The sequence below is a fragment of the Meleagris gallopavo genome, chromosome 22 (assembly GCF_000146605.3).
Source record: "Meleagris gallopavo isolate NT-WF06-2002-E0010 breed Aviagen turkey brand Nicholas breeding stock chromosome 22, Turkey_5.1, whole genome shotgun sequence".
Taxonomy (NCBI): domain Eukaryota; kingdom Metazoa; phylum Chordata; class Aves; order Galliformes; family Phasianidae; genus Meleagris; species Meleagris gallopavo.
The window spans coordinates 5,456,683-5,471,253 of NC_015032.2; the positions used below are offsets into that span (position 1 = coordinate 5,456,683).

The 14,571-nt window shown below is 44.5% G+C and overlaps 2 protein-coding genes across 3 annotated transcripts in view; both read right to left on the reverse strand.

Moving 5' to 3' along the window:
* Positions 1–103: 103 nt before the first annotated feature.
* Positions 104–14,558, reverse strand: RAD21L1 (RAD21 cohesin complex component like 1). Of its 2 annotated transcripts, none has more exons than XM_019622183.2 (14): positions 14,458–14,558; positions 13,695–13,985; positions 12,121–12,250; positions 10,730–10,829; positions 9,155–9,261; positions 8,595–8,774; positions 8,168–8,269; positions 7,412–7,525; positions 5,951–6,180; positions 4,986–5,082; positions 4,609–4,748; positions 3,898–3,984; positions 3,652–3,729; positions 104–2,458 (listed from the first exon to the last, which is right to left on the reverse strand). In XM_019622183.2, exons 2-14 carry the CDS (start codon positions 13,836–13,838, stop codon positions 2,270–2,272), a joined length of 1,698 nt encoding a protein of 565 aa, XP_019477728.1. In that variant the 5' UTR covers positions 13,839–13,985; positions 14,458–14,558; the 3' UTR covers positions 104–2,269. The 2 variants fall into 2 exon arrangements, with proteins under 2 accessions (XP_019477728.1, XP_019477726.1); XM_019622181.2 differs by having other exon boundaries at positions 105–2,458; positions 3,898–3,987.
* SNPH (syntaphilin) overlaps positions 13,947–14,571 on the reverse strand; it is a 10,136-nt gene continuing 9,511 nt past the window's right edge. Inside the window, exon 7 of the mRNA XM_031556598.1 lies at positions 13,947–13,985. Within this exon, the coding sequence (XP_031412458.1) occupies positions 13,947–13,985 (39 nt within the window). The remainder of the gene's footprint in view (positions 13,986–14,571) is intronic.

Genomic DNA, 14,571 nt, shown 5'->3' on the forward strand with positions numbered 1-14,571 from the left:
GCAGGGAGGGATGGAGGCAGGAGAGAGGGAGGGAGGGATGAGCGTCGCAGCTGCGTAATTTGCCTCTCGCTCCTCTGCGCTCTTAAAGCGACGGCAGCCCGGGTGCCCCCCAGCGGGGTTTCCCTGGTTTCTATGGTAACTCCCCCCAAAAAAGCAGGAAAAATAAGAAGTCGGGCTTCCAGACCCCTCGGCACCCGCCGTGCCTCCCCAGCCCCGCTAACGGCGCACGTCCGTAAAGCAAAAAAGCTTCGATAAATGGCAGCTGGAGCGGAGGATCAGCAGAGCGGGGCTGCGGCAGCGGGGCGAGCCGGGCTGGGGTCCGGGCAGGTGCTCTCAGTGCAAGGGGAAACGCGAATTCCGTTCCGTGGTTACTCACGGTGCTGCCCGCACACCTCCATTCACAGCCGGCTGAACCTAACGATGGAAGGAGCTGCACCTGGGGTGGGAGGCTGAGCTCTGCCCTCCCCAGCAGGGCTCGCATCGATCGCAGCAGCCGCCGGTGGGAACAGCCCGGTGCTGCAGCTCCGTTCTGCTGAGCCCGGGGCAGCGCAGCGAGGTCGCAGTGCACGAACAGACCTGACAGCTGCGTGCGTTGGATCCTACGCGTCTGCATGTGCATATGGATTTAAAGAAGGAAACGGTTCGTGTGCTGGCGAGGTCAGGGCAGGACGTGTTCCTGGATCCAAATCACAGCCCAACCTCAGAGCACACCTGACCGAGAAGGAAAACCAAGCCCACGTTTCAGCCATGCACATGTAAAAGCGGTGCCGACACGCTGAGCTTCCTCTGCAGCCTCCATGTGTGACTCCCCAGCCGGTTATTTGGGAATTCTGACAAACCTGTTTTGTAAATATGCTCCTCTTTCTTCCTCTGCTATTTACAGCAAGGTTTGCACCTCATTTATTCGGCCATACAGACTGCTTTCAGTGTATGCATATCTTGCCAACCTGCCTCTGGTTTATTCCTGCTTGTCTTCTGCTCTCCTCCAGCCTTCTTTTGTTTCTCCAGTTCCTGGTGAACCCAATGCAAAGCCTCTTTCTCTGAAAGAGCAAATTAGTGAGTTCTCACATTGGCTGCCACCAGAGCTCCTCTCACTGGTATGGCAATGGCAGACGTGGTGCAGGCAGCAGCTCTGCTGCAACACGCATTCATTTCAGGTGCCTTCAGGGGAAGGAATGGCTTCTCCTCGTCTCCCAGGCCTGTACTCTGTCTTGTTTCCCTCCTGACCCCTCATGGTGCTGAGCACCACATTAGCAAGGCTGGGCACACAGGGGTGTAACCGACATGAACACCTGGAGAGTCAGGATGACAGCATCATCCACCCTCATGCATGTGAAGATCACAGCAAACACCAAGATGAGCCCAGACTAAAGTGAGGTGGCACCAGTTTTGATCCTTCCAAACAAATACCAGGGAGCACAGGAAAGGTCTTGGCTGGACTTTTATTGATTCCATATAAAGAGGTGTCAGCATGCTCAGAGCACTGGGATGTTTTGGAGCACCAAATGCACACAGCCACTCCGTGCTGCCCTGTTGCATCTGCTTTCAGCACGTGGAAATTCCCAACATTACAGAATGCCAATACAGGTGTTATCTAATTTATTTAAATGTACAAAGGATCACTAACATTTCAGGCAAACATTGGCCTATGCATAAGGAAAGCTGTTAGTCTTTGTATAAATGCCCCACAGAGTGGAACATTGCAGGGGTTCTTGGAAGGACGATTTCCTCCTGACCTCAAGGACAGCAGAAGTCTCCATCTCAACACACGACTGCAATGCTGCAGACAGTTGCTTCTTAGAGCTTAACACAACAAGTATTGAACATTCTTTGAAATAAGTAATTTTGAATAAATTCAAAGATAGTTTAAAGGTCTTCCCTTCTCTGACCACGGTACCTAATTAACGCACAAGCTGAAAATAACCTAATTTCCAACACTGGACTCTAAGAAAGGCTTTGAAGAACTTCCATCAAGTCCCTCATGCTGCAAATGTCTGAGGGAGAGCATGTATTTTAGCTATTATCAACAGAGTGAGTAACAGCTTGTTTTATAAACATACCTACATTGAAACGGAACGCACCAGTGAACATCTTGCTAACCAACACTGCAGCCACACAGCAGCACCAATTCGTTACCGTGTGGTTCTGAGAGGGCCCAGGAATAAAGAACTCTGCTCAGTTCACCGTGGTTTGATGAGAGTTCCATTTTTTGCAGGAAGAAAGAGAATAGAATGGCATTTTGATGAGCTTATCTGGCTGCTATGTGGTTTCAGTGAGCACTGAACATTCGGCCGGCAGTGGCTGTGATGTCTGCAAATGGAGCGTGCTGAACCAACTCAACAACCATCTGCTTCTGCAGAACAAGGAAGATGTAAAACTTCACTGCGACTTCTTTCCGGTTATTCTTCTGACAGAGCTCCCGTAAGCTGAAGGAATTCACTCCAGATTTGTTCAGGTGCTGCAGGAGAGAAAAAGAGAAGCAGTTGGGTCATGGAAAAACCAGAGCTCAGTAAGTCCGAATTGAACAGTGCTTCTCAGAACCATTATTTCCTGCTTGAAGGCCTTAAATAGGATCTTAGCAGGCATTTACACTCACGTAGTGGCTCTTAACATTTGATTGCTGTAGTACTGCTAGCACTTATATATGTTACTAACATTTACACGTGCCCACAGCTCCACTGAACTCAGTGAAACAGCACTGAAGCCTATCTGTAATGGTTTTCATGATGCAAACCAGTGAAAATCATTGCATGCCCTGTTCTTGGGATACAGAACACCAGCCACACCACAGGCAGTTCCAGTTCCAGCTAACTCATCACTAATGTTGCTTGTTTCTTAATGGCTGCACATATACATACGTAGTTATTTATGGGTGTTGCACAAAACCTTTTAAAGATGTTCACATAATTAAACAAGCAAGAAGGCTGCAGAGCCAAACTCAAGCAGTGGGGAAAAGCCAGGCTTGGGAGCAGGGTTTGGTGAGCTTTGCTTTGGCAGAAGCTCAGCAACGAGGTGATCCAGTGAGGGTTTGGGCACTCAGTGTTGGGACAGTCCGTGCTGCCTCCCAGGTGCCTGCCATGTTCCTGCTGATGGAGCACGTGGTATCACACAGCTTCACCAGCCCTGATGTTATTTCTGCAGGGAAGGCAGGAGAAGCCTTCCTGATCGTGCGTGCTTTGCTCATGTTGAAGCATCTTGAAAGCTCTGGGGCATTAAAACCTTCTAGAGAAGGGGTTGCCATCTGTAGCACAACCACCTCTCTCTTCCATAGCCTTCATCTCAGGAAGAGCTCAAGCAGATGAGCAGCCAAATGAAGGCACCCTGCAGTGCATAGCAGAGATCCTGCAAACCTGCAGGTGGTTGGAAGTGGGCTGTGTAGGGATGCTGAAGAGAACAAAGTATTAGTGCTACAGCAAGCACTGCAAGCAAAAGTGCAGAACATTCTAGCAATTCCAGCAGCTGTGGGAGAGTGGACGTGATGTCAGGCACTCAGAATCCTGGTTTCCTCCACCAACACCCAACAAAATGCAGTTATACTCTGCATATGACACACAGTGATGCTACACAGTGGAAGCAGGAGGTTTTCTGAAATGGTCCAGTGGAAATCAATACCAGGTTTGGGCTTCTAATTTCAAAATCCAGCAGTGTTACCTGTAAGGTTTTTAACAACTGAAGAGTTCTTTTGCTCCACTTAATTTCTTCATTGTCTTTATTTTCCATTTCTAGCTCCTTGATGGGAAATACAACAGAAAGTTAGAGGGCAAATGTGTCAAAAATTGGCAGCACGCCAAAACCCACTGTAAATTCATGGAATTGTAACTACTTTTAAAAAATATTTCTGTGACATAATGCAGTTCTTTCTGCGGTGCGAGAACTGTCAGCTTTAAGTATACACACGTGTGTTATCTCAGCTTGCTGCACTGGAGCTTCTCGGCCCATTGAATTATTCACCAGCATGGAGCTCTCAGAGAAAGCAGCTTCATCCTGCTGTCAGAACAGGAAGGTGGAACAATTGGTACTGCAATTTATGCATTACTGTGCTGTATGATAACAATTCTGCTCAAATAGTTGATTGTTATAAATATTTTCCAAATTTATTTAATAGCTGCTGTTTCTACCAGGCCTTTTCTCACATAGAATCTACCCTTGTTTAGGCACAAGCCTTGAATTTTCCCCTGCCATCAAGTCCAGTTTTGTCATTCTTTGTCAACTTCAAGGACTTCCATACACTCCTAAGTCCCTCCTTTCACATTAAAGATGGCAGGATTACATAATTTGTTATTGCTTGAGTATTTTCTCAATTTTTGACACAAAAGATAAGCATAACCGCCTTTAGAAATGAAAACACATCTTTTCTTTACAAACAGGCTATGGTTTATATCAAGGTTCCAGCCATACTTAGTGATTATACTGTAATCTATACCAATTAATTGACATTTTAATAGACAGCTCACTCATTGTGAGGGTCTGCCAAAATGCTTCTAAATAAACTTTCCTGGAGCGAAAAACCTACGTTAACAATTTCTTAACCTCTCTGAAAAGGAACCCCAACACAAAATGAAGCCAGGAAGTACATTTGGGTCTGCAAAACGTGAGGAAACCACTCACCAGGGTTTCACCAGAGCCATTAACAGCTCCATTGCTGCTATTCCATGCTGTCAGTGCAAACAGATCATTGTCAGTTTTTCTCTCAGCCTCTGAGCAGTCCAACTCCTGCAGGTAACTCAATTCTTCTGTTATCAGCATCTCTGTATTGACAAATAAACACAAGGCTTAAGATGAAGTGATGCTCATCTGCCCTTAAAACAAACAAACAAACAAACAAACAAGTATTTTTATAATTAATACAGCCAGTTTTGTTGATGGTTGAAATGTTTTGACCTTTGATTTGTAGAATGCTGCACGCTGTGCATGTCTGAAACATCATATAAAATAGAGAGTATTTGTTAACAGCTAATTCTGCCACAATAGAATTAAAACATTACCTGTGGCATCTTGCTCCTTCTTTGGTTTTTCTATCTCCATCTGTGTTACATTTCTTCTCATTTCAAATCTACCTCTCTTGAAGCATTTTGCAAAGAACTGAAAGCAATTATTTTTATTTGTTTACTGTCAGAATATAGAGTTAGATTATTTGCAAGCATCAAAGCAAAGGTATGAAGATGAGTTAATTACCTCACCCCAGAATTTAGAGATTTGCATTAGGTCATTTCAAATCTGCATCTTTAAAAAAGGAATGGCCCTTTGGCAGCAAATTCTACGAAGAAATGTCATAGGAACAGCTAAGGAACAAGCTGTAATTGTGCATCTGGACTCCAAGAGGTGAAGCTGTTCTGCCCCATGGAACCTGCTGAGCTGTTTGCCTGCAGATCCAACGGAGAGAACGCAGTGCAATTAGCATGAGGCTGCTGTACGGAGTCAGCACTGCACCTTTCTCCATCTCCTTGCATACAAGTCGGTCTTTCTTCGTTTTATCATCATTCCTAAACGTACAACTTCTTCAAAAGATTTGTCAGATAATACACAGGGGCATGGAAGGATTTGACAGATATATTTCCACGAAGCAATTATCCCTCCCTTGCACAAAAAGAGCATTAAGGTCTATGAGCATGGAAGGGGTGTTCTGACCTGCCCTGCTCACCCATGGGACAAGCAACCAGAACCTGTGGAGCACCTGAAAGGCAAAGCTCTCCTAATCATTTTTAACTTGCTGGAGCACTGGAGATTGAAGCCAGGAGCTGTACAGGTGGTCTTTCTGCTGAAGCAATTAGCGATGAGTATGCAAATAATCATTAGGTATCCAATGGAACAGAGCTGTGACACAATACTTCCAGCAATGCTTTGCACCTGCAGTTGCCTGCAACCAAACCCCTGGCGGTTCCCTCCTGGATGTGCAGCAGTCCCATCACCTACACAGAGGCACACAAACCAACAAGGAAGAAATCTTTACCGTTTGCAGCTCAGCATGAAACAAATGCTGTGCAGGCTGGGACAGGAGTGTTTCCACTCCTCCTGATTCTTTCCACATCATTGTTTGTTTAGTTGGAGGTGCGAGGTCTAACGCAACAAGGGTGCCCACGCTGTTGTTAAGCTGGTGGTATATAGCATGGCAGCTGAGCTCCTTGTCTGCATCCACAAGCAACTTCCTCTTCCTTTTATTGTTTTTCCTCTGGTTGAAATCTAAAGAGATCAAGCGTTCAAAAAATAAAAAAGCACTGACCTCAGTACACACACGGTCACAAGAGGTTCCTCCCATCGTTAACAGTCTGTGATCCTTGGCCTCTGTCACAGACACACCTACCTGGAGTGCTGACTAGCAGAGATGGGGACAGCTGAAGACCCTCAGCTAATTGTCCCCTTCAGCCACATGTTCACTGTTTGGAATTACAATATCAAAGCTGACAAGGAGTCAGCTCCTCCTGTTTCTGATCGAGGCACGTTTTTCAACAGCCGTTACAGAGCAGATAGACACAAATAAGGTCCCATCCAGGGAAAACTTAAGTGTGAAGAGAACCAGTGGGAGTAAATGGACAGCTGGAGACCTCCTGACTTCTGAAGAGGATGGCCTGTTCCCCCAAAAGTGTCTGCAAAGTTTCCTCTCTGTGTTCTTGTACAGGAAACCCACAGGTGTTTAATTACAGGAGACATGAATACTGTGCTGAGGAATCAGGAACACAATGACTTAATGAGAACACATGATACATGAACAGGACTGAGTAGGCTATCTTTAATCCACCAGGAATTAATTGTTCCAAGAACTCCCAATGTATTCAACAGGTTTCATTACCTCATAATTAATATCTGCATTTGTCAGTTTAATACTTTGGCAATTATACTGAGATGTAGATTGTAAACACAAAACAGAGCTGCTGATTGGTTGTACAACCATAGCTTCCTGAATCTTGTCTTGGCAGGCTGGAAAATGCCAGTATTCTAAATATCATCAGTACGAACTCGTTCATTTGCTAATAGCCACCATCAGAATAGCTGAGATCTAGATTTACAAACAGATGAAAAGATACATTTTTCTTTTTCAATCTTAATAAAGACAAGAGATCCCAAAGCCTCAGAGTATAAGGTTGTTGTTTTACACACAAGAGATCATGGAGGTGTCGCTGGCAATAAAAGCTCAGCTGAACTTTTGGTGAACAGGCTGCACTGCCAGCAGAACTGCAGAGCAGAGCAGTAGCACTTGGTTTGGTATGGGGAAGGAGCTGTAAGCAGAGAACTGGACAGATCAGATAATACCCATCAACCTGATACTGGTTTTGTATGAGAATGATCATAGAACAGAACTCTGACAGCAGGAGCAAACAAAGTGAAAACAATGTTTTGCAAATATTTACACTAACAAGGAGAAAATCAAACACAGCAATGCAAACAGCCAGCAAGAAACTGATGGAGTTCTGACCTGTATCATCAACTGGCTCAAGCACAAATCCTCCTTCTTCTTTAGGCAAAAGCATTGTGTCATTCATGAGATGACTTTCTTTCTTCACTGCAGTGTCTGCGTGGTTGGACTCGGCTGTAAGAAAACCCAGCAAATAATCCAGATCAGAACGTTGTCAGGAGGGAATAAATTCTCCATCTCACAACATTCAAGACAGCAGACAAAGGAAAGCTTAGAATTTGCAAACTCTGATTTAGTCTGTAGTCTCACAATGACCTGAACCAGTACATCTGCATTGTTGCTGCTTACATTCTGCTGACACAAGACCCTGTGAGGGCAGGTAGTGAAACAAACTGAATATCAACAGACTGACACCAAATCGAAAGAAGACTAAGAACACCTGTATGAATTACTAGAAGTCATTTGTGGCTGAGATATGAAGTCAGACATATTGGCAGGTAACATTCAAAGTTACTCCACCCTGTTTCCTTTCCCCTACAGAAGTGATATTACTGCCTAAGCTGCAGTGTGGATCTCAGGATATCATACAGAAGTGTTTCTAAGCACTGTCAAGTTCTGTATCTGGAATTCCTAGGTCCAATTAAATTATACCTAAAATGGTGAATGACACATATCAGGAAAAAAGGAAGGGAAGCTAACGAAGGAAAAAGGCTTGGGATATTAATCCATGCATGCAAAGCTGAATGGGAGTAACTGAGGCATTGATACAGGAGCAGAGTTCACGTGAGGCAGGAGGAGGTGGTGCTGCCAACTCACCTGCTGTGCTGTTCTCTTTCAGGTCTTGTGACAAAGGAAGTTCTTCTCCCATATCAAGAATGCCATTAGTTAGGCTATTTTGTTCATCCCTCAATAGGATTTCTTAAATAGAAAACACAGTTGAATCATTCTAAGCTGTGGTTGTCATGCAGTAGCCTGACGTAGCCTAATGTTATTTATAATAAACATAAATCAAATTGCTCAGTAATAAATATAAATCAAATGCATTTAACTCTAAAAAAAATTAAAATCTTTAATTTTTACTTAGTGACATCTAAACGATCACAGATACAATGATAAGTTGCAAAACATGCAGCATAAAAACAGGAGAAGAATTGCTGTTTGCAAATGACGACTTTCATACTGTTTCATTTGTTCTCCTGCAATAAGAAAAGCATTTTGAAAGAAAGCAATTCTGTTTCTCTACCAATCATGTCTGCACCAGCCTCCTCATCCCCGAAGCAGTCCTGCTCCAAGCAGTACGAGCCCTCATGCACAGCAGCCTTGTCTCCACTTGCAGAGCTGTGATCAGCCACGAGGCTGCAGCTGCTCATCAGAACGCTCGCATCGAAGCAGCTCTGTTTTCTCAGTGCATCTGATTCCTCATCTGGACAAATACAGAAAGTGTCATGCTCCATCTGTACACACCCGTGGGAAATGTGTATTTCTCCATCTCCTGAGTTTTTCAAATAGCTTTCAAAAGATTCTAGGACATCCCATGCCTCAAATGGAATGGACAAAAGCCAGTTTCATCTAACACCAAACGTTGGGTTTGATTCTGTTTCCAATATCGGATTCTATTACTTAGGTAGAGTGCTTACAGGGAAATTTAAGCATGAGACCACATGATAGGCCAGTCAGCACCAACATGAACAAATACTCTTGTAGTGATCGTTTTTTCACATAGAGAAATTACTCACTGTACAACATTTTGCATAAAACATACTTTTCCTTATGGAATATTTCTAATTTCTCAACTTCTCTCACCAAAGTTCCTATCACAGAGAAGTACATTGCTTTCATAATCCTCTTTAAGTGTGATGTCTTCAGCTCTGCTCTGATTCAAGGTAAAATGCTCAGCAACATCAATGGCACTGATGAAAGAAACATTATACAAAATACAGGATGAACTGAAACTCATTCACCATTTCACTCGACTGTGAAAACATGTTGCTAACCAGTCTGCAAACCTGACATCCTGCTGAAAAACCCCAGAAGATAACTCCTGTTTCCCATGGCATTGAAAGCACCCCACCTGATGCTCATTTCTGTGGCGAGCAACTGTCTCCCAAAGCCATTAGCATTCAAGCTATTTAAGATTTGATTCATAAAAACCACTGCTTTGAATTTCCTCTAGAAGCTCAAAATGAGCATGTGGAAAACAGATGCTGTCTGTTGCTTCTGAGGGCTACCTCTAAGCAAGTAGGCAGCTGCTTTCTCTGCTAGCCAGGCCTCCTGTGCAGTCTCCAATGTACGTTGTACAGTGAAGACTGATTCTGGAATGGTTGTAACAAAATGCTACGTAGGGAGAGGTCTGTGAATCAGGGGAAAGCATTTAGCTAAATGAACTTCAGAGCAATCCCCACGCCTGGAACTCTGTGACCAAACAATCCAGATGTGCACTCAGAAAGCAATCTGTTCAAGGAACAGTAGGCATATCTAGAGGACAAGGGAAGCACCCATGCTCCTCTCTCTATTTCCTAGTTCTCCATTCTTCTGCCACAAAATCTGGGCTTGTGAGTTTGGTGCCCTACTAACTACCAGGCACTTGTCACATAGAAGGGATTGAATTGATGTCCCAGTGTCATCTTTACACCAAACCATAGGGATTCTTTGGGTAGACAGGAAAGGCATAAGGACGTGGCACGTTGGAGTACTTGAATAAATGGAATAACTAGTATTACATCCCAGCTGCACTTAGAAAATACTAAAGACTTCCAGATGCCTTCAAGCTGCATTTATGGTGAGGTGCAGAGAAAATCTCTGTTGAAATCCACTATCCTGGCTCTTTTGGGGCACGGAAACGCATCTTAGCCTTCTGTTTTTATCACTTTTTCTACGTTAGTGCTGATTCATTCCAAAAAGCCAAAGAAACACGTTGGCTTTTCATTGGAAGCAAAGCTTCCTAGAGCTGATAAAACACCCAGGGCCCAAAGAGCAAGGGAGCAGAAATGAGAAGCATTTACACAGCAGAACAGTACGACATTGTGAGGCTACAAACCACAGGCTCCATGGTGTTACAACAGCATTCAGGCTAGCTTTTACATCCCCTCTCAAGGACAGGAATCTCTTTGCAGGGTTCACTCAGACAATTGTAAATGAGAAAATCTGGAAGTTTGGGCTCGATATATTTTATTGTTAAAGTTTGCTGATTAAATGGACTTGGAGGAGCTCTACAAAGCAGTGTTGTGACTGCAGCCTTGTAAAGTTCAACTCAGAATTTAGAAGAGATCGGTTGTCAAATCAAAACAATTCCATGCAAGTCTTGATCAGATAACTCTAAGGATGTCTTTTACTTCTGAAAACAGTGAAATAATGAATAAAAAGGAGGAGAGAATTTACTTTAAATCAGGTAGAGTTGTTTCAAAATCATGAAATTCTTCAGGTAATGTAATGGACTGATAAGCAGCCTCACAGCTCTCTTCTGGAAGGTCAACAAGTCCTAAAAGAAACAGAAAATGAAACGACATAAACACCAATAACATAAAAGTAATGTTCTCCCACGTAGATATAAGTCTATATAGGTCTATAAACCTGTCACAAAGGTCTGTTGCCATTATAGAGAACAAAAAGCTTGGGCAATTTGTCAACAAGACTCCAAAGTGGAATGAAAATACTTAATTTGCATATACATTAGGAGCCATATTTTACAGACAGACAAAGAAGAGGATGCTGCTGTTGGACACTGGTAGAGCTGTTGAAAAACTGTAAATGCACTGTGCTTATGTACAGCTACGTAAAGTCACTATGACTTCGAGTGGGTGATTATGCTTTGTTTTTCTATCCAGGGTCCATATAACACTATTCTCCAGCATCAAATAATCATAAAAACTGGCTGCAAATACCCAGCAGCCAGGAAATGCTGGAACAACTCAGGTTAGAAGGGATTTCTGAAGGTCACCTAATCCAAGCTTTGGCTCAAAACAGAATTAATTCTTAAGCTAGATCACTTTTGACTATTTCTGATGATGGAGATTCCACAGTATCCCTGGACAACCTGTTTCAGCATTTTACTACTGCCAGTGTGAATTGTTCCCCTCCTGCAGCTGGTTGGAGTTCCCCTTGCTGCAGCTGTGACCACTGCCTTCTGTTCTTGTGCTGTGCAGTGCTCTCCAAGCTGCTACAGCACCCACTAAAAACAGTACTACATACTCATTGCAAGTGATTCTTCTAGTGATTTCCACGTTTACAAATATTAACTGATCATAATCACGTCCTTGAAAATCATGCAGAGTGGGTATTCAATATTCTGCAACCAGTCTAGGTCACAAAACACATTAAGGCTGGCAAGGGATGTTGATATTTTAAGTTCTTTTTTTAGACAACAGTGCCTCCCCGTTTGTCACCTTAACATGACAAACACACAGCCTCTTTGGAAAGGATTCCATCATCTCAGTTCCCTTCTTGCTAGCTTTGTGGCTAGAGCTCAAAACACAGTGAGATCTGGCACTAACAGGTTCTTAGACATGTTGGAGTCATCAGTGGCGACAATTAATTATCTAGCAACGGAAGCTGAATTCAAGCTGCTTCTTGTAGGACCATTTAAGATACTGCTTCTTTTAAAGGAGTCAAAGAGTTGAAATTGCATTAAATTAAGCCAGATTAACCATCAGCAGTATGCACCAATACCTTCAGTGTCCTTTGAGATCAATGACGTGTACATAACTGAAACAACCACAGTTAATAAAAGCAGGCAGCAATGCAGGTGGGAAGATGCAGAATTCTGCACATACCTGGACGAAAGGCTGTCTTCATTTTTGTCAGAGCTTCACTGCAGTCTGCCAGGAGGTATTTTGTTTTCCTGTGGTAGATCCGCACCACTCCCAACAATAAGTGCCCAGAGGTGCGCAGAGCTATTGTAAACTTGGATGATTTGAAAAAGTTGTTCAGGAGTTAATAGTTTTGGCAAAAAAAAAACAACAAAAAAACACATTTAAAATGGAAATACTTCACAGCAGTAACAGAGTTCTGGTAAAACACCTGCAGAGAGCTTTGTCCTGTTACAGAGGATCAGAGACAAAGCAATATTCAGAGCTAGGAGTTTCTAATTGCTTCTGCTCCGAAGCATTGCCATGCTGAAGCCTAAGTCCCAAACCAATTATGCTCAATTAATCCATGGAAGACAGATGATAAAATTTACACTATCAAACAGGTATTTTCATGGGGAAAAAATCCTGTTTGCACCAGCAGAAAGCCTCGGATCTCCTTCACCATCAATTAATGACAGTGCAAAATGTTCCCACTGTTCCCTTGGATGCAATTGCAATTGCAACTGAGAGGCCAAGGACTGAGTCATGGATACTGCCTGCATCTGTGCTTGTTTGAGTCACAACTTCTCTGTGATACACAAAGGATTAATGCAGAATCTCTCATAAGAGTCTCCAATTAAGCTTATTTATATACTTATCTGCTTATAACGATGGGTCTGGAAGGAGCCCACTGAAAGTGCAAGGATAGTTATTATATATCAAAAGTTACTTACTATAACATCACAAAAAACGGTCCTCAAATGTCTCTGCATAATTTTACAGTAGCTTTCTTTCTCCCTTGATTTTGGTGTAGTGGCTGACTTTGTTTTTTTTTGTTTTTTTTTTTGAGACAATTTCCTCAGATACTGTCAGTTCCCAGGCTATGTTGTGTACCTGCAGCTCAAAATCTCCGAGGAGAGCCCAGTGGCACAATACTGACACCCAGGGTCCCATCCAGCCTGGCCTTGAGTGCCTCCAGGTATGAGGCTCTCATAGCTCCTCTGGGCAGTTGTGCCAGCACCTCACCGCCCTCTGAATAAAAAAATTCTTCCTAATATCTAACCTAAATCTCCCCTCTCTTAGTTTAAAGCCATTCCCCCTTCTCCTATCACTATCAGTTGATCCCCCTCCCATTTGTAAGCTTTCTCCAAGTACTGGAAGGCTGCAATGAGGTCTCCTCAGAGCCTTCTCTTCTCCAGGCTGAAACCCCCCATCTCCCTCATCTCCTCATAGCAGAGATGCTCCAGCCCTCTGGTCTTCTTCATGGCCCCAGTTTGAATGCTACAGTAAAAATGTTCTTATTCTGTAGATGAGTACATTCCACAGACCTCCAAGAGTAAAATAACAAGCGAGATATTTCTATTATTATCATTTAATGGGATTGAGACTTATATCTGAGTCAGAACTGAATAAAATCAGAGTAGGGATTTGCCTCACGCTGGTTTTGAAGCAGCCACAAATGCTTCTTACTACATGCTTACAGGAGCAATAGCCCCATTCCCTGCAGCACTCACACCTCAGGGCTCACCAGGAGATGCTCTCCCGCTTTAATAACATACCTTTGGCGAAACGATCTTTTTAATGGTAGTCTCTAAATTGCACTCGAAGATGTGAGCCTTGGTGAGCTTCTTCTCCCAGTGGGCAGCGAGCCAGATCTTGGCCAGCGGCCCACGCCTGTTCACGAGCAAATGCATGTAGAACATGGTGTGTGGTTCTGCTGGGACTCCTGCACTGCCTCTGCCTGAGTTTTGCCTTCCTCGCTTGGGCTGCCTGAGGGTGCGAAGGTCCTGAGGAGAATGGCTGCAGGGGCTTCAGAGAGAGCCGGAGCTGTGGGTTGGAGCTGACAGCACCTGCGGGTACAAGGAGAGACGTCATGGGGATGGGGAAGTAGGGGTGGGGATTGCAAAGGAGGGGGCATGGGGTGGGATTGTGTGAGTGCCATGGGAGGTGTGGGCACGAGGGGATGGGGGCTTTATGGGACCATGAGAAGTGAGAGAACACCCCCCGTGAGGTGGGGGGGGTTTGTCAGCCCTGAGAGGATGGGGGCTTCATGGGGCCAAAAAGGGATGGGGGATTTTGTGATGCTTCTGAGGGGATGGGGTTTTGTGGGGTCCTGAGGGGATGGAGAGCACTGTGGAGCCCTGAGGGGATGGGGGCTTCTTGGGGTTATGAGGGAATGGGGACTTTGTCAGCCTTGAGGGCACGAGGGCATTACGGGGCCCAGAGGGCACGGCGTCGCCCAGCCCTGCCATCAGGGGACGGGGTCTTTAAGTGACCCTGCGGGGGATCTTGAGGTGGCAGTGAGGGGCTGCAGGACATCACCGTGCTGCTGCGGTACCACGGCTGGCCCTGAGCGGAGGGGCTGAGCGGGACTGAGGGCGCGGCGCTGTGGCGGCGCTGTGGTGGCGGCCCCGCCCGCTCTCCCGCCCGCACACA